This window comes from Macaca fascicularis, chromosome 8 (genome assembly GCF_037993035.2).
Source record: "Macaca fascicularis isolate 582-1 chromosome 8, T2T-MFA8v1.1".
Lineage (NCBI taxonomy): Eukaryota > Metazoa > Chordata > Mammalia > Primates > Cercopithecidae > Macaca > Macaca fascicularis.
The window spans coordinates 232,878-260,819 of NC_088382.1; the positions used below are offsets into that span (position 1 = coordinate 232,878).

General features: G+C 50.1%; 1 protein-coding gene and 2 long non-coding RNA genes across 29 annotated transcripts in view; 2 read left to right on the plus strand and 1 right to left on the minus strand.

The window, feature by feature from the left end:
* Window positions 1-27,942, minus strand: part of LOC135964575 (disco-interacting protein 2 homolog C-like) — a 156,122-nt gene that overhangs the window by 114,429 nt on the left and 13,751 nt on the right. For 10 of the 26 annotated variants that reach the window (XR_012416973.1, XR_012416972.1, XR_010577062.2 and 7 more), the window contains exon 1: window positions 1,409-2,620. The exons of the other annotated variants lie outside the window; for them this stretch is intronic. Coding sequence is in view for 7 of the 10 variants with exons in the window: in XM_065518703.2 (XP_065374775.1) it covers window positions 1,409-1,445 (37 nt within the window). In the remaining 3 variants the exon portion in view is untranslated. Of the gene's footprint in view, window positions 1-1,408; window positions 2,621-27,942 lie in introns of those variants that run through there. 26 annotated transcript variants of the gene reach the window in all.
* On the plus strand, window positions 3,343-5,241 carry LOC135964580 (uncharacterized). Of its 2 annotated transcripts, none has more exons than XR_010577068.1 (2): window positions 3,343-3,617; window positions 5,012-5,241. It is a non-coding gene; the product is annotated as an uncharacterized lncRNA (long non-coding RNA). The 2 variants fall into 2 exon arrangements; XR_012416975.1 differs by having other exon boundaries at window positions 5,015-5,241.
* LOC141407540 (uncharacterized) lies at window positions 14,485-16,635 on the plus strand. Its single transcript, XR_012416977.1, has 2 exons — window positions 14,485-14,614; window positions 15,368-16,635. It is a non-coding gene; the product is annotated as an uncharacterized lncRNA (long non-coding RNA).

Below are 27,942 nucleotides of genomic sequence, written 5' to 3' on the forward strand. Positions count from 1 at the left end.
CCTCGTCACCCGCTGTGCATGATCAGAGGTGGGCCAGGTTAGGGACCATGTGCGTGGTGATGGACCTGATCAGCAGCCAAGACACCTGACGTTTCCAGTGTCATCCCGGCTTCTTTCAAAACTGGAAAAGTCTTCAGATATTTCCCAAAAGCTCGTCCATCTTTGAAAACGATATGCGTGTGCACAGGTGATACCGATGACTGAAGATTGAAGGTTAGAGCATTCCAGCCCCATGCCCATGTCCCATCCCATCTGCGAAAACTCCCTCTCTGAAGCTCCCTGAACCCTGTGGCAGGCCTGAGACTCAGGTCCAGTGTCCTGTCAGTTATACTGAACAAAATGTAATTCAACACTGGCCATGGGCCCTGTGCTTTAAAAACCACATATAAATCTCCCAAAGAACTACAATCTATGAAAGCTTTCATGGCTAGTATTTTAGGAAGACTGATCAGTCTTGACCTAAATCAAAGCCGACACTGCCCAAATTCACTCTGATCCCAGTTTCGTGCACAGGCAGCCATCGCCTGGCCGTCAGGGTGACCAGCAGCCTGGGCACAGACAGGACCAGCGCCGGTCCCTCTATGCACCTTAAGGGGGCTTCTGAGCTGCTGTCCATGATCAGTGATGGTGACGCCCAGAGCAGCTTTCCGGGAAAGCAGTAAACCTTTCAGGTCCTCACCTCACGAGGATGGCCATGTATAAATCAACCGCCTTTGTTACTGCCCTGCCATTCTCAAAGAGGGGATGGGTTAAACTTCTTTATCCACATGCCCAACACAAGGCACACCTGCCCCAGCACGAGGCTCATCTACTTACTCCCGGGAAACTCACACAACCCACAATCAGAGGCCGCACACAATCAGAGACCGCGCACAATCTGAGACTGAGCACAATCAGAGACCACACACAATCAGAGGCTGCACAGAGACCACACACAGAGACCCACACAATCAGAGGCCACAATCAGAGACTATACACAATCACAGGCTGTGCACAATCAGAGGCCATGCACAATCTCTGCAACCTCATCAGAAACTGTTTCTGACCATTCACTTGAGGCCACCAAGTTTAAATAAGAGGCCCAGGTTTTAAAAGACAGCAGGAGTTCTCTGAAGGCAGACTCCGTGCATTCCACCATCAGCACCATTTGTGCCTGTCACGGTCAGGAAGAACCACAACCACGTCTCGGTGCCCTTGCAGTGCAGGGCGCTGCGTTTCTCCCCCTTTCCAAACCCGCGGCGGCTCCTGGCAACCCAGCGCCTCTGCTCAGCCACGCGCCCCCAAGGCCTTCCTCCCTCACCCCACAGGGGAGCTCCCGCAGCCGGGCTATCTGGCTCATCACTCCAATTCAGTCACTTACACCCTCATTCCAGGCTGAAAATCTCTTCTGAAAATATCCAAATCTTACCCACGTCAGGCTCCATTTTTTCCCCAGAGCTCCTCATCCCCTCCAGAGCAGCAGCTGTGGTGCCCGTGCAGCCGGGGCCTGTGGGCAGATCCGTGGGCTCAGAGTGCCCAGCCCCTCAGGCCCTCTGTGTGTCCCCTTACTCCCTGCTCCCTGGCGTTAATGTCCTCCGTCTTCGATTTCCTGATAGGCAAAAGGGGGTTAATTCTAAGAGTGCTAACCGAACTGGATCACTTAACACCATGTCGGGCCCAGAATACCCCTTGATCAATGACAGATATTGCTGCGCTGTTACCATTGCGCTGGGTCCAGGTTTCCTGTGAGCCCTTTAGGCTCTTTGCCGTAAAGGCCACTCATTGGACCTGTCCAAGCCTGTCTATATCAGATGGACAGGTGAGTGGCCGATGCACACGTGTGATGCTGAATGGGATCGTGCAAAGCTGGCCCTGCGTATTTTGGTCAACGTAAGAAAAAAGTCGCCCATACTTGCTTGCTGCCGCCCTGCGGTGTCCAGAAGGAGCCGCTTAAAGGCAACTGCGCCGCACCTACCTTCTTGGAAGGAGACGGCAAGTCCAGATTGGCTGGAGCTGGGAAGTTGTGCGCTACAGATCAGGGCTGCGTAACCCAGGGAAGGCATCACTCGAAACACGTGCTGGAGGGCGGCCAATCCGACCCGACCGTCCACCTCCAGGGTCAGCCATGGGGCTCCACTTGATGTGTCATCCTGATCACCCCTCACAGAGCAAATGAGCCTTTGACTTCAGCCTGTCCTAGGTACAACACCGACTCCCACCTCCCACGTCCTGAACCAGCCTGTTCCGGGGATTGCTGTGGAGGTAGAGGAGCAGGCCCAAGACATCTAGTGGCATTTCCTGGCAAGGACACTCACCATGCTCGACCATAAAACTCGGGTCAACTGGTTTTTCGGAGGGACTGTAATTTACTTGTGGCACGCATGGATACTGATTGACCCAGGGAGGGGCACGGAGGAAGCTGAAGGAAAACCCATGGTGACTGCGCCAGGCATTCCCGCACACACCGACATCTTCAGACTGGGGCGGCGTCCTAGTCTTACAATCAAACCGAAAGCCCAGAGAAACTAGGGACCTTGTCCAAGACCAGCAACAGGTATGTGGGCAGCTGGGATTCAACTAAGTCCTTTCCTGGATCCATCCGCGCTGCTCCCTGCCCCCACTCCCACCACCCCGCCATGGCCCCCGATAGACACAGCAGGTCTGAACATCAGGCACCCCGCACGCAGAGTACGGAGCAGAGCCGGCTTCCGCAGTGGGATCTCACACACATCCCACTCCCCTTCTTGCCGAATGCCTCGGGACTCTGTGCGGTCAAGTCTGCAGATGTGGCCTCACTCTGCGCTAGGAGATCTGGGTGGCCGGCAGCGTTTTGCAGAGTGCTCCTCCAGACGGGGCTCTTCGGCTGATCCATGAGACACAGGACACCTGAGAGAAGGGCTGACAAACCCCACAAAGTCGCTCCCAACATGGAGAGGACAGGACCACAGCGGGGCTCTCGCAGTCCACGCTTTGGACAGGTCTTGCTGCAAACTGTGGTGCTCGTCAGGCGCGAGGAAGTTTCCCAGGGCAGGAGCTCTAAGTGACACAGCAAAAGCGACACAGGCGATGCAGCAGGATGTACTTCAGCTCAGGGCTCAGGAACCACGGGGTGCAGCGTGGCCTGCAGCAAACCAGACACATCAGAAGCCAATGTCCCACCTTTTACATTCAGTGACATTGAACGGAGGGAGTTATCTGTAGCAATCATCTTCCTGGGGGACCCGTACAGCACGCATGACCACCGACACTGACCACGAGTCCTTCCTAGGTCCTGGGGGCTACCCCACTTTACACGCACGGTTCCATGCACAAATCTACGCGTGGCAGTTGTTAGGCCCAGCTTAGAGATGAGGAAAACGCTGCTGGAAAAGCTAAGTGAGAAAATCAGACTTCAGCACACCTGCCATCTCCAAGACCACTACTACTCTATGTGCTAGGGTCTCAAGGGTTGGGTGTGTGGCATTTTAAGTGACTAATTGTAGGTGGTTTTCTTCTCTCCTACACCTGTTTAGCCTGAACGTGCACGTACATGCTCTGCTGCAGGTGCACTGCCGTATGTAGACCAGCAATGCTCTTTCCTGCCTCGGGTTCTCGTCACTGCCTTCCGGAAAATCTCACCTGCTTTACAGCCAAGCCAGGTAGGCCTGGTCAGCCGCACAGTGAAACTCCTGCAGTGTCAGAGCTAAGTGCTGGCTGAGACTTTAACGGCGAAGACAGTGGAGTAATGGGGATAAACTGAGCAAAACTGTATTGTAACGCAGATGAACGTCTAGAAGCAAAAGAAACTGACACCCCTGAGAGCAGGCGACTGTCTCTTACTATGATGTTAATAGCAGCTTGCTGTTTCCAGTGTCTCCGTGTGCCAGGGTTTCCAGTCAGCGTTTGTGTTTATCTGCTCTTGGGCTACCTGATCAAACCTCCGCAGAGATCAGGGATATCTAAATTGACCCAGTATCTGCAGGCTGGCTGCTCAGAGGCCGTGGTGTGGAACGGCCAGGACATCGCTTAGTCATACGGGGCACAAGCACGTCACTTGCCACTCCTGTCTTTCTGTTTCATCAAACCCTCTTTTCTCCTGAATATTGACCATAGCAAAGTCATTAGCCTTTGAGATGCATTTGAAACATCAACTTGCTTTGTTCAAGAGGTTTAAGACACACGTAAGTCTTTCTTGCCATGCTCAACACACACAGTCGGCCGTTTCTGAAGTCAGTGTTTCTGGAACAAAAGCCTCGGCCTGCCCCAGTGAACATTCACACTGAGCACACTGTCGCAAGGCTGCTTGGCCAACCAGCAGGGGGCAGGAGAGAGCTGCAGGGGCCACGTGGGGTCCCTGCAAAGGCGCCTCACTCCCTCAGTCAAGCGCGGTGCCTCCTGCCAATCCAGCGGCTTCCTCCAAGGGGAAGAGGCCTCTTCAGCTGCTACTGCACTGATTTCAGACGGCTCAGCCAATGGGGCAACAGATTCAACAGAGTTCCATGTTGTTTAAGGAAAACTTCTGTTACCAGGCAACCTTAGTACCATATTCAACGTAAAATAACCAACAACATTGTTTCCAAAACAACGTGCTACTAGTGCCTTATCCTTCAATGCTGCTTAAACACGGAAAAGTATGAGGAAAAAAGAGCATGGCACTTACTTCTTTAAAAATAACACCTCTTCCAGGTTCATTTTACCCCTATCATAAAGACTTAGAACTGTGGATTCCCTACAGGAATGTGGAGTGGGGTTGGATCCCCACACTGACCCAGACTCACCCCAGGTCAGTCATCCCCCCACCACGGGGTTCACACCTCTCCAGGCCCTGTCACCTCATCAAGGAAAGGTGGCGTCTCTGAGCTCTCTTCGCAGGAAGCACCCGAACGGGAGCTAGAGACACAGACACACCCACAACTACTTTGAAATCCTAAACATATTTAAGGACTTCATTATTAGTTTTTTAAAACTGTAAGAACAAAGTGACCCTGGTTTTAACCTCTCTGCCACAATAACACCGTGTACATCTGTCATTTGCTATTTGTTCCTTCTCCAGCAGCTGCTGCCTGGCTGGCCGACTGCAGAAGAACAGCCTCTGGTACTCCCGGGAAGCCCTCGGTAAAAGCGTGAACACCACGATCACGTCTCAGGACGCCGCACATGTTAGGGTCGCCCACAGACCGCCATTCCCAGTGCCTAGAAGGCACTGAACGGGCCTCCTGCTCTTTGTAAATGTCAACTTTCCTAAGCTAAGTTTTCTTGAAAATTTTTAACTGCAGTCCACACGTACTTCTTTGTGTCTTGTTTTTATCCTAGAGGAATACTTTTATGGAAAATTAAGCTTGCAAGGTTGAAGGATTTTCTGAAAGTCGACTCCTAATCCTGGAAGAAAAAAAAAAATGGGCCAAATGTGGTGCTCACGCCTGTAATCCCAGCAGTTTCGGAGGTTGAGGCCAGGAGATTGCTTGAGCCCAGGAGCTCGAGACCAGCCTGGAAAACATGGCAAAACCCTGTCTCTACTAAAAATACCAATAATAATAATAATAATAAAGCTGGGCATGGTGACGTGTGTCTAGTCACAGCAACTCAGGAAGCTGAGGTGGGAAGATCACCTGAGCCCAGGAGGTGAAGGCTGCAGTCAGCCCAGATTTGCATCACTGCACTCCAGCTTGGGCGACAGAGTGAGACACCGTCTCGAAAAAACAAAAAGCAAAAACAACTGTATAAATCATTATAGAAGGGAGCTGGCCAGGCGCAGTGGCTCACGCCTGTAATCCCAGCAATTTGGGAGGTCGAGGTGGGCAGATCACCTGAGGTCAGAAGTTTGAGACCAGCCTGGACACTATGGCAAAACCCCATCTCTAATAAAAATACAAAAATTAGCGGGGCATGGTGGTGGGTACCTGTAATCCCAACTACTGGGGAGGCTGAGGCAGGAGAATCACTTCAACCCTGGAGGCGGAAGTTGCAGTGGGCCGAGACTGCGTCACTGCACTCCAGCCTGGGCAACAAGAGTGAGAGTCCACTTCAAAACATAAAAATAAAAATCAAGGGAGCTAATGTTTTTCATTTAAAGGAAGGGAGAAGAACATTCAGTATTTATACCTCTCAAGCACACATCTCCAGTGGTGTCCTAAAGTATTCAAGATACACATTCCTACAAATATAGCTCAAAACTACTCACCAAGTTACATGCTAAAAGCACATGCATTGTAAGAATGCTACATTATATTTTTTGAGCATCTGTATCCAATATTTTAGCATACTGGCAGTTTTCCCTTCAGGTGCTGTATGCCTAAATTATTACATGTTTAGTCATTCATTTTAGAATTTATGACTATTATGCTTTAGGCAATAAACATAAGCTACTAAATTAATGACTTAGGGGAAAAGTTACTAAGTTAACTTGGAAGTTAAACTTTGCAAACTGAATTTGTTGGACCTCATTCAAGCTAGATGATCAGTTTTTTAAATTGTTTCCTGTGTGTTTCCCTCCAGGATGGAAATAGCTTCACTCTCATCCACTGTGCACACTGCAGCCCACGCCTCTCGTCCACCGCGCCACACTGCAGCCTGCAATTCACCCTGTACCAGGCTTTCCACACCGTACCTGAAAGTCACTAAGTATAACCAAGAAGGAAATGAAAAGCAGATAAATGACCTCCACCCCTACATCCAGCATGCAAATGTTAAACATTCATCAAAGTAAAACCAAAATCCCACGTTAGCTCACGATTGTAACTGGTAGAGTTATGTGCATGGCAATTTAAAAAGTCTAGTTAAGTAAAAACCTAATTGAGACTCTCAAGAAAGACATCTGCAAAGATTGACAGTGAGGAGAGGACTTCACTCTGCATCCAGCCTGTTCTGGAAGCCACGGCCAAATGCCAGGTTGTATAGATCCGAAAAGCAGGAAAAAACAAGTGTTGAAAGGTGTACAGTCTCAGCAATGTACAAATTCGATGTAGGATGCTCAGAAACCTTGAATTTCCAATCAGGAAACAGCAACATGAACAAGTTTCCCAGCAGTGCCCACTTTCTACCTACGGCACGTGTAACAGTTACGCTGGCCACCTCCGGGGGGACAGAGGCTTCCTGGTCACATTCGCTCTGGCAGCCACACAGCTGGCCCCGCCAAACACCTGTCTAATACTGAGGAACCACTCTCTCCCTGGGCTTTGCTCACTCTAGCCAGGAGAGCATATTTACAGAGTACTTTACTGAGTCCTCGTTCAATGCGTCAAGCTTGTTGAAGGCAGGGCAACCCCATTCCTGGCCCAATTAAGTGAACTGAGCAGAGCAAATGCCTCCAGTTGGACGGCACTCAGTCACAACAGCAGTGGCCCCTGTTCACAGGGCGCTGGCTTCGTGCCGAGAACAGTTACAAGCGTCTTCTCTCTGTCCGAGGAATGTGCACTGCAACCCTGTGGGGCCGTTTGCAACGTCCACCAGAGTTCTGAGGCAGCCAAGTCCAGGCTGTCCGTGGGCCTTGCCACGTGGCCGTCCACGTCCCCTGCAGATCAGACCTCACTGCAGGGACCACGGGTTCCAGGGCTGCCTTGAGGCACATGCTCCCTTCACCACCTCCTCCTGGCCCCTGACATCAACCCTCACCACTGCTGCCAACACTTGATTTTCTCATGGCTCCTGAGGGGCCTGTTCTGCCCTTCCCTGCTCCCTGCGTCCGGCTTGGAGGGTACCCACATCAACGCCAACGCTCACGTAATCACCAACCTTTCCACGAGGCTTGATGCCTAGGAGTCTCAATATCAGAAAGTCAGATTCCTGTGCTTGTTGGAGAATTTCTTCCCATTGTACAAGTGAAGGAGATAAAATTCTAGGTGCCTGCAATAACCTCATTTCCACAACGAAGCAACTTCAGTAGTAGCACAAAAAAAAAAAAAAAAAAAAAAAAGCTTTTTTTTTTTAAACTTCTTTTATACAAGCTAAATACAATTTAATTTTTACATCCACGTTCTCATCAGCTCCCACCTGGTGAGCAGGCAAATAGTAATTTTCAAAGAAACAAATTGTTGCATAATTTTAACACTTAGCATTATCACTATTAAGCAAGAAGTATCCCAAAAATACATGATGATCTTGTTCTCACGTTCAAAAATTGATTGTCACACAGTGAAATAACACTTAATGCAAAGGAAAGTTTCTTTTCAGGTATCTGTTCTGGAAAAGAAAAAAAAAAGATTTCTGGCAAAGAGATAAACATTAATTATGTAACAATCCAAAATGCCTCTGGGAAAAATGATGTCATCCAATTAGTTCTTTGAAGTGTTACAAATGCAGCTGAGTTTTAATAGTAATTTCTCCATAATTATCAAAAGAGTCTTTAAAAATCTTAGTGCTGAAATAACTATAAATGGATATAATACGCAAAGCAGAAGAGTTAACATTTGGGGTAGATTTTGGCCCATATTTTTAACATATGCATAGTTATTCACCTAGTTGAAGCTTATCCCTCTCCTCCTAGGCTCTTCAAGACTGATTTTCAAACATAGACTGGCTTTTGGTACATGAAGGCAGCTTTAAAAGATGTCAGGATCAGGCCGGGCACAGTGGCTCAAGCCTGTAATCCCAGTATTTTAGGAGGGCAAGGTGGGCCGATCATTTGAGGCAAGGAGTTCGAGACCAGCCTGACCAATATGGCAAAACCCAGCCTATATTAAATATTTTTGTAATTAGCCAAGCGTGGTGGCACACACCTATAATCCCAGCTACTTGGGAGGCTGAGGCAGGGAGAACTGCTTGAAGCCAGGAGGTGGAGGTTGCAGTGAGCCAAGATCGCACCACTGCACTGCAGCTTGGGCGACAAAGAGAGACGGTCTCAAACTAGAACTTAGCCCTCAGGAAAAGCATTGAGCACCCCCCACCCAAACCAACCCAAGGAATCACATGGCGATGGTTATCATCTGATTTCGACAAATAAAGTTCTGTTCTCCCCTCTGAACACAATGGTAAACACCTGCCATCAGCCCACAGAAACTCCCAGGACCCAGTAACACTGGACTAGCAAGATCAATGGGCCACGTATGCAGGGTTCAGCAGCAGAAAGTCATGGCACCGAGAATGGTGTGTGCTCAAACCAGATTCCTTGCTGTCGGGGTGAAGGGGCTTCCCGGGAAAATCTAGTCCAGTGGGATGGTTTCCACGTCCACCATGAGGAGGAAATGGGGGGTTTCCTGAGGGCACTGACAGGACCTGGGTCTCTGCCCCTTTGTCCTCTGTCCTGTTATGGGATGAGGGTGGGCTGAAGGCAGGTTTCCCCTACATCTTCCGGGCAGGAGAGATGGAGCTGACAAGTGGACGACGCTTTTTCCAAAACATTCCCATGTTTATAACCTGTTATCAACCTGTTTTCCCTGGAGATCAGTGAAGCAGCATCATTGATTCTCTTCCATTAGGGACAACCCGGTGTTACGGGAGGCAGGAGACGACATGCGAGCTGGTCTGAGTCAGTCACTTGTGTCTGGTCCCCAGCGTGCTCATCTATCAAATGGGCGGCCCCACAGACCAGTGACTTTGAACCAGAGTTCCATGGAGGTTGCCCAAGGACAGGGAGGGGGAAGAGGGGGAAGAGGGGGAAGAGGAGGGAAGAGGAAAGGGAGGAAGGAAGGAAGAAGGGGAGAGGAAGGAAGGAAGAAGGGGAGAGGAAGGAAGGAAGAAGGGGAGAGGAAGGAAGGAAGAAGGGGAGAGGAAGGAAGGAAGAAGGGGAGAGGAAGGAAGGAAGAAGGGGAGAGGAAGGAAGGAAGAAGGGAAGGGGAAGGAAGAAGGGGAGGGGGCGGAAGAGGAGTGTGGAGGGAGGAGTGTGGAGGGAGGAGTGTGGAGGGAGGAGTGTGGAGGGAGCACTGTGGAGGGAGCACTGTGGAGGGAGCACTGTGGAAGGAGGAGCAGAAGGGGGGTTCTCTGAGGAGGAGGGCCAAGTTTTTGAGGTGTCTTGGAGTCAGAGGTGGCAGTGGCTTGGGCTCTAGGCCCTCTGTTGTATAGTTTTAGGCTTTAACTATTTATATTTGTGGACTCTTTAAAAGATTTAATTTGAAGGAAACCGGAGTTGGGGATACCTTGCTTCTAAAACACAATTTCTCAAGCCTGAGACTAAGTGCTAGGCATTGCTCATTCTGTTACAATCATTTCCTCCTATTTAAAATCAGCCACACACCCCCAATCTCCCTTCAGGGCAAACACCTTTTCCGAGGATCTCAAACAGCAGAGCGAGCGGCCCGTGACCCCAGCCGTGGGCACGAGGAGCGAAGAGGAGACGTGTGGAGAGGGCTGCTGATGACATGAGAGGTAGAGGCCCGGCACCTCCCTGCAGGGGTTGTGCTCCTCCAGGCCTAAAGGACATCCTCGCCTCTGGGGTGAACAAGCAGCACAAACTATCAACACTTATTCCAAAAGAACAGGAAGAAAATTCAAACGAAGTTAATACAGTTACCCCAACACAACACTGCAGCAGCCCAGAAACAGGAGGGCCACTGAGCTTGAGGTGGGCGGTTCTAATAGCAGGACAGCGACGTTGGCATTAGGGCTTTTCGGCAAAGAAAAAAAAAAAAAAAAGACACAAAAGGTAACATGGGCCACCCATTATTTCCTGCCAGTGGAAAGACACCCACAGGCCCCCAGATGCCAACGGCCCCTTGGGAACGAGCTCACGCAGCACTTCAGGTCTTCGCACGAGCAGGCACGTGGTGTCCTCAGTACCCCCGCCTATGACACACACACCACACTTGACTCCCACACCTGAGGGTCCAGGGGAATGGCGGGAAGTTCTCGGGGGACCGGGCATCCTGTGAGGGCGCTGCATGACTATGTACCTCAGAGGGGTCCCCGGGCAGCTGCTCTCTCTCTCCAAAGGATGAACTGGATCCTGACCACACCCAGATTGTGCTGGCCTCCAAGCCGAGCGCCAACATCTCACATCCAAAGGGATGCACAGATGTCTGCTGCACGTGGAGCCCAAGTCCCTCGCAGAGCTCAGGACGAACCCAGTGTCCAGGCCTGGGGCCATCACCAGCCAGGAGAGGTGTCCGGGGCACTTCCCAGCGATGGCCACAAGAAGAAACAACTCAGGACAAAGCCAGTGTCCAGGCCCAGGGCCGTCACCAGCCAGGAGAGGCGTCCGGGGCATTTCCCAGCGATGGCCATGGGAAGTAACAACTCAGGCCCATCAGGGCTTCCTCACTATGCGGGTGTTAGAAGTAGAGACAGAGGTCCAGGTCTAGTGGCACAAACAGCGACGGATCCATGGAAATGCGGGCGTGGCCCCTCCATCCCAACAGCCTGCATGGCTACTCCATTCTGCTCCCATCACACACATCCCCACACAGCCAAGCCCCTTCTCCTTTCCCCCACTGGATTCATCAAATCAAACCTCGCTGTCCTTGGAAAATGTACTATTAATTTACTTACTGCTCAGTAAAAAAGCACACTTCCAGTTAACATGACACCCCCGCTACGATAGAACAGCCTTAATTCAGACATGACGCAGAGGAACAGAGGGAGGAGGGGTCGAGGGCCATCCTGGAAACGGCAGCTGTTTTCTGGGGAAAGTCTCCCTCCCACCCGAGCCCGACACTCGAGCCACACTATCCCCATGGTGTCTGAAAACTCCATGAAGACAGGGTCACTCTGACCCCTTCACACCCACAACGCCAAAGAGGAGCAGGTGTTCAGGAAAAGTCTCCTGCTAGTGCTGAAGACAGGAATAATCCCTCGTGGTGCCCAGAATGTCAGGAGAAAACAAGGCACCATGTGGACGCCTTCCAGGTGAATTCTGGAATGACTCTGCCGAATGCCAGTCATCCTTTTACAGAACAAAACCAATACCGGAAAACATGTGTCGCCAGCAGAGAGATGGTCCTTTTGACGGCTTACAAACACACCTACGTTACGCTGAATTTATCTCAAGCCACCCTCTCTGTGCTAATGTAAAAAGTCTCCTTTATTAACCAGTAGCCTTTTTCATCTGGTGCTTTATTAACAAGCAAGACGGTCCTGTAACACTCAGGCATTGTTGAAAACGTCAAATGGAAGCCTAGAATCCTCTTCCGTGCAGCTTCACTGCAAAGTATTTTGACGTGAGCCAAATCATGCTATTCCTACATCTCCACAGGAAACTCAAGGCTTCATCAAGGAAACGCAGCATCATTTCTGCTAGTTACAGAAATTGGTGGGGTGGGCATGGGGTTGAGGGAACATTACATAGAAAGCACAACGCGATAATCACCTGCCTGAGAGCCACACTGGCCGGCAAGCCCCGGTCGGCTCGGTCTCTACACAGTCACAGACGTGAGGCCTGGAGGGCAGACACCTGGCACTGCTGACTAACCCAAGGTCGTGGCCTCTGCCCCTTCTCTGCTGCTCATCAGCTCCAAGCTTCTGGCAACACCGCCTGCTGCCCCCACTGCCTCATCGACTCTTCGTGAAAAGCAAATGTTGCCAGGATAGCTTATGAGTACATTTGCCAGGAAAGCAGCTCCGATTGATGCTGAAACCCCGTTCTCACACCCCTGGCAGCTCCCTTGCCCCCGATGTGCACATGCTTGCAGCTCTGACCTTGCTCAGTGTCCACACAGGCTCTGTCCACTGGAGAGCCAAAGGCAGACTCAATGTTGAGTCAGAAATACACAAAGAGGGTGACGGTTACAAACTGCCTGCCTGCCCCTCAAAACACAGGTTGAAATCCTCAGCCTCAATGTGATGCTGTCAGGTGGTCTTTGGGAGGTAATGAGTTCCCGAGGCTGGAGACGACCCTTGAATGGGATGTGTGCCTCAGAAAGGGGCCCAGCAAATCCCTCACCCTCCCATTGTGTCAGGGCCAGAGAGAAGGTGTGTGCCAACCAGGAAAGAGCCCACACCAGAATTCACCCGTGCGGCACCCTGATCCTGCCTTCCAGCCGCTAGAACTGTGAGAAACAAATTCCTGTTGTTCATAAGCCGCTCAGTCAATGGTGTTTCGTTACAGCAGCCTGAGCTGCCTGAGATGACGATGCTCACCGCCCTACAGAAACGGCTACTCCCCTCTCCCAGAAAGAGGGGTTTAATTAAAATCCCTGTCTCTCCTCGCGGCCACCACAGATCTCACTCCCCCACCCTGTAAGCCAGCAATTGTTAGGATTAAAGGAAAATGAGGATCGTTTTAGACCAGCCCCTCCATATCGGTCTGAAGCCTGTAACTTTGCCCACTTCCACGGTGGCCGTGTCACTGCATTGCCCATGTCAGCTCTGTGTCTGCACTGGGTCCCAGGCTCTGCACAGACTCCTCTAGCTGCCCATCAGCACAGCCATTTCCCCTTCTGCTTTGCAGGTTGTCCTTCAATATCCAACCCCCACCCCTCTGCAACCCAAGGCCTTCCGATCCAGGCATTCGGGGTGGGCTCAGCCATGTACTGCCGTCCTTGACTCAAGTAAACCAGGCCCAAGGCGTTGGCACCAATGATCTACTGGCTGTGGGGTCTGCACAGCTACTAGCTGCCCCAGCCACACCAGGGCCCGGGAGGGGAGGCAGAGGAACCTGTGAAGTTGCCAACAGCCATATGGGAACAGGGGCCCCTGGGATGAGGAGGATGCCATGGAAGGAAATTCAGAGAAAGAAAGAGCCCCAAGGCTGGACGGGTCATGCCCAAAGCCTACACTGCTGAATTTTCCAGGTTTCTGAACTCAATCGCTGACCCACACAGCACATGTTTCCTGAGTGCTGACCCCGCGTGGCATTGGATACGGCAATAAAGTAGGACCCGCACCTCCCCCTTCCCCGACACATACACAGGGCCTCCGTCCTGGCGGGAATTCAGGCCTGGGGGCCCAGTTGGCACCGCGAGCCAGGGAAGGGGGCCATTTCAGACGGATAGTGGGTGCAGCCTTGCCAAAGCCCAGCAGTCACCTGCACTGCCACAGCCAGGCTGAGTCCAGATCAGCCGCACAGAAACCTGACCCTCTCAAGGGCACGCCTGAGCTCATTAGGGACAGACACCGTCTCCTGCTGATCTCCAACACTTTCTCTGCATGTCTAGTTACATACGGACGACGCAGTCTCGGAAGCACAGCTGTGACTCTGGAGACAGATCCCAGGCCTCCCCCTGCTCCTCTCCGTGGTGCCATTGATGGGGAGGGGCCGGCATGGCCGCGAGGTCCCATACCCACAGCCACCCTGCCACGGAGACGCAGGCCTTCGACGATTATTTCTGCCAAAGAACCCTGCTGCGTCTTGGAGCACACCATGGTGGGCGGGAAGCTCCACCCGGAGAAACAGCGATGCTTCTCCCCAGAGCCAACGGAGGGCACCCCCCACCCTGCATTCAGCAGATTACTTACATTCTGGAAAACATCTGGGTTAATGGGGAACAGTAAAATGAAAAGGACACACTAGAAAGGTTAGAAGGCTGTGTGAAGTCTCAGGAGGTCCAAAGGTTTCTTAACCAAGACTGCTGCGGTCAACGAGCTTACAGGGAAAGTTTCCACACGGGCCTTCAACAAGCAACGCTCAGCAGGGAGGAGCCACGTTCTGGGCAGAACCTCAGAACAAGAACATCGGACACCACAAAGTCACATCAGAGCCAACAGCAACTGAAATACAGCGCTCTCCTAAGATGTGTGCGTCACCTGCAGAAAGTCACCACACATTAAGATGGAGGAAGAAAAGGATAAGGTTAGAAACAAATTTGAAGTAATTTCTGCATACGTAAAATTTCTACATCCACTGGTTTTCTTTCTGGGAGTAACAACTTTTACATGAGACGCACATCCCCGTTGGAAGGAGTTTGGGTTTTCCGTGGGCAGAGTCAAGGGCTCTCCAAGAAATGTGAACCTTTTCTCACTCACTGAGCCGCGTGCCCTGAGGCCGTCCTGGCCTGTCTGAGCCCCTCCCTGGCTCTGCCTCCAGCCAGCTCCTTCCAGCACTCACCCCGCTGCTCCCAGAGCCTGCACTGGCCCAGGATCTCCTCTTCTGCTGCTGTCAATCTTCCACTTTAGGGTAAATAAGTTGGAAACTAGAAAGTTATAAGACCCCTTAGCTTTTTAAAAATTTGTCTTCTCAGAAAACAATACGAATTCTACTTCCATGGTTTAATATGTTGCCCCCATCTGCATGTTCATGGATATGTGTTTTTATATATTTTTTAATCAGTACTTATAAAAGCATGCACTGTTGCTACATTCAGTTCAATTACATTTGATGTAAGAAGTTTTAATTTCAGTGAATTCAGGCACTCAAAATTTAAGCCCTCTGACATCTATTAATCAAATGGGAAAATGACAGGTAGATATTACAAAAATCAAGAGAAGTGTTTAATGTAAATCCTGCACTTTCAAATATTTCCACAAATGTAATGTATACATTAGTACATAACCTTGAGCATTTTCACAACTCTTTGCACTCAAATTCCATTCTTAACTTTTATAGATAAATCGACATCCGTATGTGATTTTAAGCAGCTCAAACATCAGCTCTTAAAAACAATCAGAAATGTTGCGGGCAAATCCCACCGAGCAGCAAATAACGGAACTGTACCCAACAACCCAGGTATCTCCCCTGAGGCATCTGGAACTTGAGCATTACAAGCAGCCTTTGGTTTCTGAGGCACCCGAGAGTGGGGACTCCCAACTCCCCAAGTCTAAGAAGGCCTCAGCGATAAGGAAAACTGGTCAAAAAGTCATCCCTGCCGGCTCCCTGCGCCACGGGCTCCTCCCTGCCTGCCCTCAGCCACGTGCTTACAAGATCTCACTTCCTCTCTGTCCCGCAAAGCCTGACTCCTGATTCCAGCCCTGCCGCTTACCGGGATGTGGCCATGGACGTCAACTGCACCTGTAAGGGGAGAAGCTGGTCAGGATACAGGATCCTGGCCATCCTGGCAGTGCCCAAGCTGATACTGTAACTTTGTAGTGAGTTACTTAATGCAAAGGTTTAACTTTGAAAAATTTAGATACGTGTATTCTAAAAGGGAAATTCTGAACGTAGAACACAGGCCACACCCTCACACTGATGTTGTCTGGCCAGCACTTTTTTGTTTGCCTTTTCAATAGACGTTTTTAAAAGCAGTTTTCGGTTCATAGCAAAATCAAGAGGAAAGTACAGAGAGTCCTCACATATCCTTTCCCAGCACAGGCACAGCCTCCATCATTCTCCTGCCCTCACCAGACCAGCATGTCTGTACGACCGACAGACCCGCATCAACACGGCACCACCACCCACAGTCCACAGCTCACACGAGGACTCGGCCTGCTGCTGCTCACTCTGTGGGTTTCACAGACGTGGAACGGCATGGATCCCCCCATGAAAGCCCCACCTGGAGTTGCTGCCCCACCCTACACACCCCCTATGCTCCTCCCATTCATCTCTCCCCTCCCCAACCCCCTGACAGCCGCTGATTGTTTTAGTTTCCACAGCTTTGCCTTTTCCAGACTGTGCTGTGGTTGGACTCAGACAGCAGGCAGCCTTACCAGATTGGAGTCTCACTTAGCAACATGCGTTTATGATCCTTCTGTGTCTTTTCATGGCTTAGGGGTCCAGTTCTTTTTAGTGCTGAATAATATCCCAGTATCTGACATACCACAGTTTATCCATTCACCTACTGAAGGGCATCTTGGTTGCTTTCTAGTTTTGGCAATTATAAAGCTGCTGTCAATCTCTGTGTGCACATTTCCGCATGGAAGTAAACTTTCAGCTCCTCCGAGTAAACGTCCAGGACTGTGATTGCTTCTGTGGTCGGAGAGCTTAGTTCCACGGAAAACCGCCATGCTGCCTCCCACAGGAGCTGCCCCACTTCCCCCAGCGATGAGTGAGGGTCCTGATGCCCACACACCCACCAGCACGTGGTGGTGTCGGAGTTCAGGTTTTGGCCAGGCCGATGGGTGCACAGTGACGCCTCGCCCTATGACATAAGACGCGGGCCATCTTTCCACGTGTAGATTTGCCATCTGTGTATCTTCTTTGTTGGGGTATCTGTCCAGGTCTTTGGTCCATTTTTAATCAGGTTGTTCATTTTCTTGTTGAGTTTTGAGAGTTCCTTGCACGGTTTGGATAACAGCCTTTCTCAGATGAGTCTTTTACAGATGCGTTCTCCCCGTCTGTGGCCTCCCCTCTCATGCTTCTGAGACACTGTTTTTTATTTTAAAAAACACTTCAGACAAAAGATGGACCTCCCAGCCCACCACGGTTCTCAGTTTGGCCGTGGTCACCACCCTCCCAGCCATGGTTCCCACCTTTTCACGATCTGCTGGTCCTATGGGCATCAACCCATACCAAGTCCCTAACATATCTCCAATGATTGCAACGTCAAAGCCGGCAGTTTGCAGGCAGGAAGGAGCTGATGGAGGCCGGAGCAGAATGTGAAGGCCAGCGGATTCATCCCTCGGGGACTGGCAGGCCTCTCAAATATCCCCCTGGGTCACCTCCCAAATGAAGTACCTGCTTTGGCCGTGAGCAGGAAGCGGGACCTGGCCCAGATCTCAGCATATTTGACCTGGAACGGCATTTACAGGTGAGCCTCCATAACCGGAAACTCGACTCTCTGGGGAGAATGCATTTTCATTATCAAGGCTTTTAGGCTTTTAATTAAGAAACCAAAGAGCAGTGACTGGAGTGAGGATGCAGGGACTCTGGGTGACCCACACGCTCGTTTCCACCTGGCACGAAGGACCCTGGAGTGAGGGTGCAGTGCCTGCTCTGAGTCACCAGCACACTCATCATTTCTACATAAAGAACCCTGTGAGCCTGTCCCAGGACTTTTTAGCCTAGACCTAAAAATTCAGAGCTCAGGAAACCTTCATCATTTTAGGAACCTGAGGGGTGGGCCAGGAGGATCTCACAGAGTGTGGTGCTGTCTATGGGGTCAGCAAAGTACAGCTGGGGCTTCCCGCAAGCACTTCAGGGAGGCCGTGCACTGGCCCAAGGCTGGTTCCGCCTCCTAACCTCGGTTCTCATGCCCAACCGTGAGGGGAGCCCCCCGCTTCAGGAGCGGTCCCTGGCTCCAGGCCCTAACGTGCATGTCCAGGCCCCTGGTAGGGCAGCTTCTACCCCACGGAGGCTGGGACTGGAGACAGCCTGGAGCTCTAGGCAATCCTGGCAACCACATGTTTCCCGAAGTGGCTGCAGACAAACTCCTGCTTCCAAAACCTGGCACGGGCTGTGTGAGGCCTGGAACGCGGGAGGCGCGTTTCGCAGGGTCCCTGCTCACATACAAAAGCAAGGCTAAGAGCAGATAAATTATTTAATTACCCTCTCATGGTTATCAAGTCAAGTCATAGTCTCTTAGACTTATGTGTGACTAGAAGTATACACATTATGGAAGTGTATATAAATGTGAATACAGATATGCTTATTTTCCTTTTATATACCTTACATGTATGTGTATACGTGCATATGTATAAAACATGGAAGAAAAAACCATACTTAAGATTTCAAATCTCAGTCACAAAGATCTCAGAAGCAAATTATTATTCTTTAACAAAGATGCAACATTTTACATTCTTACAAACAAAATGTTCTCTATTAGCATTTTATTTTAAAAACTAAGAATGCATTGCACTCTCTCAGTTTCAATTTTTAACTCAGCTCACAAAGGTCCCTGTACAAAGACCTCCGTGCCACGGCAAGGATGGCGGTGGTCACACCTGTGTCCATTTATCCTCTCTACATCTAGCTCCTCTCCCTGAGGCAACAGCACCTCCGAAGTCACAGCCTGGCCTCCCATCTCTCCCCCGTCCCGGGCTTTTTGGCATGTTGCTCTGCTGCACACACCTCAGCAAATACTGCTGATTAGCCAGAATCGCCCAGAAATCTCTTAACCTTGATTCTGGCTGCTTTTGTAATTTGTAATATATGTACTTCTGGTGTGATTTGAGAAACAACAAATTTTAAAATTAGAGAAGATGTGGTTCTTATTCTCTCCTTTCTACTTGCAACCTTGAAAATTCAAGTAGCAGCAAGGGATTGTTGAAAGTAACTTCCACCAAATAGAACCTATTACAAAGGTACTACAGAGTGTCAAATAACCACATAGATGTAAAATAGACATGCAGACACAGATATAAAATCCAATGGTTAAACCAAATTGAGAAATGCTTGCCAGTTTGATAGGACTTCTAAAACTTGACATAAATGTTGGCTGAGGGATACAAGATGTTATGAGATGAGTGAGATGCTTGGCCTAGAACCACAGGCTCTCTCCTCTTTACAGCAGAAAATCCATAAGGAAGTCAAATCTGAAAGAACCAGGTACCATTGAATGGCACACTCAGCCATCCTTCCCCATTCCTGGGCCAGGTGCGGTGAGTGCAGCCAGTCGTTCACCAACATCCATCATCCATCCTCCAGGCCATGGCTACACTTTACTCCCAGGCTCCCTGCCATTATGTAACTTAGGTAAATCACGGCCACTCTCACCTTAAGCCTCCCCTGCCAGCATGGCAATCACCCAGTCCCAACCACAGCAAGGACAGCCATGTCCCTGGGAATGCAGAGCAGGGGTCGGGAAGAAACCTGGATCTCTGAATACCTCATGGAGCAGTCACCAGCCTGGAACATCCTCCCTGACGGCTTTGCAAGAGAGAAGAACTCCTTGGTTCCTCAAGCTACAATACTGCAGAGTCTCAGGTCACAGCATCCTTACCTACCCTCGTCAGGAACCGTTCATGCTCATCAAGATATGAGAACAAAACTGCAGTGGCACAGTCACACTCGACACAGACCACCTGCTGCTCACATTCATCGTATTAACACCAAAAGGCCACCTTGGTGGATATCCTGGATGTGGACACTTGGCGGCTTTTTGCTGGAGACGCGCTTTGTGCATTTATCGCACGACCATCTTGGCCTCAGGAGGGGCTGTGCAGATGGCAGCTGTGCACGTCACAGGGAGTCTCACTTGCTGGACTCTCAGCCAGCTCCCACTATCAGTGCCCGCAGAGTCCTCTCCTCCGGGAGCACGTGCTTGGACGCCACAGTGGCCTGTGGATCCACACAACAGCACTGTGTGCCCCAGGAGCTTAGAAAGTACCACTGCATCAATGCCTCCACAGGTGAGGCCGGGGGCAGAAGCCAACCTCAAGCAGTTACGGTCCTCCGTGGGGCTGGCGTCCAGGCAGGAAGGCGGCTCAGCGGCTCTCCTCTCACTGTGAAACTTCCTAGGTCCCCACATGAACAGAACCCTAAATAACACGCAACAAACAACAGGAACGAGAACACGACCAACAGCTTCTGAGATGAGCAAGCTGGCTGATCATGAGACACCTGATGGGGACGGTGCCAGAGCCCCTCCCGGTAACCTGTGAGGACAGCGCTGCCAGCATCTCCCTAAAACCAGCCCAAGTCAAGTTAGACTTGAGGCTTTCCAGGAGTGGGTAGATCCATTCAATCCCACAGTCTGAACCTTCCAGGCCGTGTCTCATGGCCCTCATCTCACATATGGGAACCCGGACGCTGCACCATAAACGCAGCCCCAAGCCCTCGTTCCTTCTTCAACACCACACACCAGTACAGTGAACACTTAGGATCTGGGCATTCACGTAAAATACTGCTTAACTAAAACTTCTGATTTAGAATATGTTTAATTCCTACTCACAGAGCTGAAAGTGTTTTGTCATAGAAGGCGGTAGCTGTAACTAAGCATGAGAGAAGAAGGGATCAGAGTGGTGCCAAGTATTAAATATTCCTCTAAATCTATTCACCAGGTTGCCATGCTATTGTCACCTGCTTCATTTTCTGTCCTTAAAAGACATAATAGTTACTTTTCAAAATAGACAACCTGTTTTACTGATGCTTAGCTATAAAGTAGCGAGCTATGTATCCAAAAGGGAGATATGGGGAAACAGAAAATGTCCACAAGCGATCGGGTGGGGAGGGGCGCAGTTGCAGCAGCACCTGGCTCTGTTGCGTTGTGAGACAGCCACGTGGGATGGACAGCTCACTTAGCCACTGAAATTATATCATCTAAGATTTTGTTGCAGTTACTTTGACAAATTCTCCCTCCTGCTATGAAGAGTAAGGTTTGAGGGGTTTTTTTGTGTTTTTTTTTTTTGACTTGGAGTCTCGCTATGTCACCCAGGCCGGAGTGCAGTATTACAATCATGGCTCATCGCGGCCTTGACCTTCTGGCTCAAGCAATCCTCCCGCCTCAGCCTTCCAAGCAGCTGGGACCCAAAGGCGAGTTTGATTTCTTTGCTAACGAATTCCTAATTCACCTCGCAGTGGGCCTGTCAAGGCCATATGCCCGGACATCCACCTTGCCGACCGTCCATGTGGTCTCTAAGGTGGATGCACTCCGGTTGCCTGGGCTCTGCACGCGATACTGAGTCTCCAAGTCTGCCGCTGTATAAGGGACTGACAGCCCCAAGCGTCTCGACGCACCACCTTGAGCCGAGCTTTATTCCACAGGGCGACTCTGCTTCCCGTGATGAGATGCAGCACGTGAGCACAGATCAAAGGGTATCAGCAACTAACCCATTCCCCTGGTACTAAGCAGAGGACCAAGAGTTTAGTTCCTTACTTATTTACTACGGGCTTGATTCAAAGCAGCTTTCTGGGATCCTGGGGACAAACATCTCCAACTGGTGAGAATTCTGGCTTTAGTAACAGAAGAATCACCTAATGCCCATTTTGTAACTGCTGTTCTCATCAGAACTTGAAGCCAAAGCGAAAAATAAAAGGGGAGGCTAAGATCGTGACACCCCAGTTTGCACAAGGCCAACCAGCCTGCTTGAGGGGGTGAAAGGAGTGGGATTTTTAAACTGCTGAGTTTTAAAAACATGGCGGTAGGCTGGGTGCACTGGCTCACGTCTATAAGCCCAGCACTTTGGGAGGCCGAGGTGGGAGGATTGCTTGAGGCCAGGAGTTCAAGACTGGCTTGAGTAACACAGCAATACCCTATATCTCTTGAAAAAGAAAAAAAAGGTTATTAAAATAGTAATAAAAAGTTTAATGCAATAAATTACTATATCAACACGGCACCCCCAGCTGTCAGACGAGGTACAATCTCTGTGGCTATGATGAGATCTGGAGAGAAATGTAACTGGCATCATAGGGAAGGTCAACCCCAAAGCCCCACGGCACTACTCCTGTACAGTGTGTTAACCAGCATGAAGTCTCCTCCACAATCAGAAGCCTGGTTTAGAGGAACGCTGTCCACGGGACCTGGGTGGACTCCAGACGCTGGCTGACCAGACAAACCCCCCGCCCCGGGACCCTGCCGGCAGCCCTAACTGGACAGAATGACCTCGTGAATGTCCTTTCCCGCCACAAGCTGCAGACCCTGAGCCAGTCCTGGCTGTGACTGAGGCTGCGCATAAACGTCTGCGCCCAACAGCTCACCTTTGTACATGACACGCCCAGTCCACCTCATTTCAAATGTTACGCTCGCCCCAAGGCGAACATGGATGTTACAGGTTAACTCACTGCATGTGTGCTAGACTTTCCCTGTAAGTGTTCAGACATTGCACGAACCGGATGAACAAACCCCACTTTCCCTGTAAACGTTCACACATTCCTTGAGCCCGATGAACACACACAGCCAACAAACCCCGGAACGTGTAACGCCGCGGCCTCCTCCCCTCCTGAGGGGCGTGTGCTTACAGCTCCCCCAAGACCACATTTCCCAAAGCACAGAGTGTTACTCTGAAAATAAAACCTCCTTTTTCCTTCCTCTGTACATCTCGTGGTCGTGTTAACAACTATTGCTACAAATGCAGAGAAATGGGGTATCATCCGTGCTGGTCACCGAATTCCTAGCACCAAAGCTTCAGGGCCCCCCAGTCTGAAGGAAGCTTCTATCACCCTAAAGCCAACTCTGGAGACGAAGGCCGAGCTGGGGAAAGGCTGTGTCACCGCAAATCCACACCACGGGGCCCTCTGCAGTTGTGTGTAAGGAACTCTTGGCCTGTCCTGGGGTTTGGGGAAATCAGGATGCAAGCAGATACCGTACGCTCTGCCATGGGACCGTGAAGTCTGCGGAACCTCAGAGGAACACGGAGACAAACGGTGGCACGATTCTCACAGGCCGAGCCTCGATGGGCGCCCGTGTCAAGAACACAGACACGCTGGGAGGGACAGCCGATGCAGTCAACGCCTGCAGCCCCAGCACACGGCAGCGTCTGAGTGTGGGGGTCTCTGGCCAGGCTCCACCACAATTGCCATATTCTGTGGCAAAATTTTAAAAATAGGTTTTAACTAGTTATAACTCTAACTTGTTTTACACATAAACAGAACACAGGGTACCAACAGGCTCCAAAATACTTCACCTAGAACCAAGTCTAGAATGCAGATGGATGCTGCTCCGAGTGTGACGAGTCCCCTTGTCGTGTCATAAATCCTAGATCTAGGTGACTAAGTGCTCGTCCTAAACCAGACAGCACCCTGAGGCTCTGAGGGCACCCTCTGTCCCCAGGCCAGTCCATCAGCCCCGGCAGAAGCTTCTAGAGTAAGAGCCTGTGGATTTGTATTGGACGGATGCAAACCAGGCAAAGTCACAGGGGCTCGTTCTGGAAGCCCATCCGTTTACCCACTCATGCCGTGGAGAGCCGTTCCCCCAACTCCACACCCGCAGTCATGCTGAACCACAGCAACTGGCTTTTAGGCCTTCAAGCCACTCCTTCTCACCGCTGGACAGACCCTTCTCACACCGTGAGGCCCAGAGTAGCCTTAACAGGTGGTCCCAGCAGAACTGGCCACTGCATGAATTGATACTTTGTGTGTGGGGGGGTGGTTGTTCTTCTGTCACTCAGGCACAGTGCACCATAAGTACAGTGGTGCTATCATGGTTCACTGCAGCCTCAACCTGCCAGGCTTGGGTGAACCTCCAGCCTCAGCTTCCCAGTAGCTGGGCCCACAGGTATACATCACCACTCCTATTTAATTTTTTGTAGAGTCAAGGTCTTGCTATGTTCCCCAGGCTGGTCTCGAATTCCTGGGCTCAAAAGTGAACTGTCCACCTCAGCCTCCCAAGGTGCTGGGATGACAGGTGTGAGCCACTATGCCCAGCCTAGAATTGGTTTTTCTTAAACCTGAGTTTGACACATGAACCCCACTTACATAGATATCAGCACACTCAAGCTCGAGAGTTTTTCTGAATCTCGATTCTGTCCGTTCAAGGTCAATATCTAAGAAAGGGTCAGAACTGACCCTCCCTCCGTGAAGCCTAAGAGCAAATGCAGCAGTATCTCAGTGTATGAGGAGACAAAGTAAGAAGGTGGAAAATACACACTGAAATTCTAGTGCTAGAATCATAATCACCAACACTTTAAGAGACAATCTGCTTTCCAAAACATGTAGCTGCTGGATTAACTTCAAAGTCACCAGATTCCACAGGCAGTAGCTCACAGGGGCACAGCTTTCTAAGGCTGCACAGCCCGGGGCAGCGTAACAGCCTCGGGGCAAAGCAAACTAAACAAAGGCTTGGTTCTCTCAAGGAGGAATGTGCTCAAGTCCTTCCAAATAGATTCTTCTTCTAAGTAAGTTAGATACCTCCTACAATACTGTTTCGAGTGCCAGTGTGTTCAGAAACATGAAGTTGAAACTACATCTCAGGACCCCAAAATCACTACGCTAAAGCGACGTCAAGGTGAGGCAGAGCTTAGACCAAACCTGCCTCCCATGCTCTTCCGAACAGAGACAGCTACTGGGGGGAGGGGAAAAAAAAGCCACGTACCTCCCTCACAACGGATGCACAAGGAAATTCCTCATGGACAGAGGAGAGAATTCAAAGTCCCCATCTGCACACGGAGATAAATGCGGATCTGGCTGCTTCCTCTGGAAAGGTACACCAGAAACGCATTTGTCTGATCTACCTGTGACCTGGAAATCCCTCCCCGCTTGGAGCCGAGCCTCCCTTCCTGGACCGAACCAACGTACATCTCATATATATTGATGTCTCACGTCTCCCTAAAATGTGTAAGACCAAGTTGTGTCCCAAACACCTTGGACACATGTCCAGGACTTCCTGAGGCTGTTGCAGTGTGTCCTCAACCCCGCCTGAGTCTGTGTCTTTAACCTTGGGAAAATGAACTCTCTATGGGCCGAGAACCGTCTCAGAGATCCTTCTGGTTTACAGGAAGCATTCTCTCCTGCGAGTATATCAATGAAATCATGTGGAATTACAAAATGCCACTTTAGTAAAGGCCAAAGGAATTAGGATTCGATGTGCTTAAAAAACAACACAAAAATAACGTTCTATTTGTCAATGGACCATGAAGCCCACACCCCCTTTTGCACTGAAGATGTCAAATGGGACGAGAGGCCCCTCCTGAGGATGCTACCCTCTGACCCCACTTCCCAGAGTCCAGTTTCCTGCTGCTCAGGGAACAGCAACCCCAGCTTCACGGGGCTCAGGCCTCCAAACCCAACTCCCACCCATGCTGGAGAATCACCCCAGGGACTAGCAAACTGGCAGGTGCAACTCTCACCTCATCCCCTTAAAGGGGAAAAGGCACCTTCCCGCTCCTCTTCCTGCTGGTGGGAACAGAGGCAGGAGCTGGAGGGTCAGGAGTCGGGCGGCAGAACGGAAGCAGCCTGGGTCCCTGCTAGTCAGAGTTGGCAAATGCCAACCATCCCCGACATTCACTTTGCAAATAAATCCTTCTCTTTTGTCAGGTCCCTGGTTATAAGTTTGCACCCATAACTTAAAAAGAAAAAAAAAAAAAAACCTCAGGTAAAAAATCGGTGTTTGGCTGACGGTATTTCAATTATCTTGGGGCCTTGGGTCAAATGACGGCAAAACAGGAAACTGAACGCTGTTATTCAGAAAACTACCTTCCAGCGCCGTCTACCCTCCCAGGCTGTCACCTTATGGTTGTTTGTCTGCTAGATGATTAACAATAACTGCTCTGAAAACCTAGGTGTACAGAACAGACAAGAAGTCAGCTTGGGTTGAGGGGAAGCAGGATAAGACCCCCTTCCCCGCAGGATGGTGGAAGAGGAGGAACCTTCAGCACCTGGGTTTTCAGGATGCTGGATCTCTGAGAGCATCTCTCACAGCTCAAGTACAGCCAGACCCTCCTCTGACACACCCTGTTCAGGCAAAGGTGGCACCTGCCCTAGAGACCCACAGCCCTGTGCGGGGCTCAGCTGGAGCTGAACTTTCCTCCCTTGGTAAGAGTCAGGGCCAGGGGTGGGGAGAGGAGAGAAGCAGCAGGCCTGAGGGGCACTGTGGAAACTCCATGCCGCGCTAACTCTCGTCTGATGTGCTCCGGCCAAAGCCACGCTTCTCGGAGGGAGTTTCCCTTCACACATCCGGAAATCATCAACATCTAGTCTCCCCACAGAACAGATCCTTCCCCAGGAGGCAGATGCTTGGCTGTAACACGGGGTAATGAGGGGCGCGCCTTCGTGCCCATTCTGTAGTGTTTCCTGTTACCTATTTTACCTTAAGCTACAAATGATTCCCGTTTACACGGGACACAGTGACACAGACAGCAAAACACATGAGATTCAGTGTGATCCCACACCCGTCACTGCTGACCTCAAGTGCTTTGTTCGTTTTGCTTCTAGAGTTTGTACTCTCTCCCGGGGTTCCAGGCCTGTGGATTCAACCAACCATAGATCAAGATTTTTTTTAATGTGTTTGTACTAAGCATTCAGACTTTATTATTCATTAAACAACTACTCGCATGGCATGTGCATGGTATAGCTGTTACGAGCAACCCTGACATGACTGTCTGCAGGAGGATGTGCATATGTCATATGCAAACACGATGCCATTTTATTGCAGGGACCTGAGTGCCCACAGACCTTGGATTCCATAGGGAGTCCTGCAGCCCACCCCCATGGGCACGTGGAATGGCTATAATAGAAAATATAGAGGTTTTAACCAGTTATATACTAAATCTAATTGTTTGTTAAGAAATTAATGTGTATCACTTGTATTATTTGGAAGTCCTTCCTGGCCCAGAGACTTGACATGTTCTTATCTTTTTGTCCACGGATCTAGCCAATCCAGTAAGCTTATTGAACACAAATCAATTTTATAATTAAATTCTTACAGGAATCACACTCAATCTGTAAGCTGCTTTGGTTTTTAAAGTGAAATAACCAATAGTTTTGCCAACCAGCTATATCATAGAATAGGATAAAGCAGCCCCATGACATGCAAAAACATGGGGTTTCAAAGCTAACCAGTATAAAACACGTTACAAACCCCTAAATATGAAAACGTTTTACACCACAACAGATATTCCAGAAAAAAAACAGGATGTTCAAAAAAGCCCTTTGCAGAAAAGCACTTTCCCCTTCATTTTTCACACGGTTTCCAGAAGCTTGTGTTTGGCGATGACCATGAACCAGAAGTAGCCTCCGCTGCAACTACTGCCACCGCAACACAGAATATTAAGGCATTTAAAAAAAAGGACACAGCATATTTCCTATTGTTGAGAACAGGTAGAGTGTTATAAAAATGAGAGTGTTCTAAAGTCAACAATGTTCAAATTCTAGGTCTCCCGCAGATACTAGACGGTAACCGCCAAAGCTTATGTACTTGGCAACGTTCAAGGAGATCAAGTTCAGAGCTGTCACAATGCAGCACCATCCTCACGCGATTATCTCAGGCGGGTTTGAGGGCAAGTGCCCCCGTCACAGTGGGAAAGCTGCCCAGCCCAGCACTTCCTGAGATCACAGACCTTCACCTTCCCACATCTTCAATAGTTCCTTTACACCGGGAACCAGACAATAAAACCTAAAACACTTCCTCAAATCTCAAGACAGTCTTTAGAGCTCCTTTCCTTGCCCCTTCTCTTACTGAAAAAGCCTATTTTGTAAGCAACCTGTAGTGCTTCCCAGAGCTGGGGCGGAAGGAGAGCTGGTGTTGGGTAGACCGAGTTTCAAGCGTGGGGAGACCAGGAAGTTCTGGAGATGGATGCCGGTGATCGTGGCACCACAGTGTGAACACACTTAATGCCTCCAAACCATACACTTAAAAATAGAGTGCTATGTAATTTTACCGCAATCAACACACTGAGAAAACTCATCTATAATTACTGTCATTTCCAATATCTTGC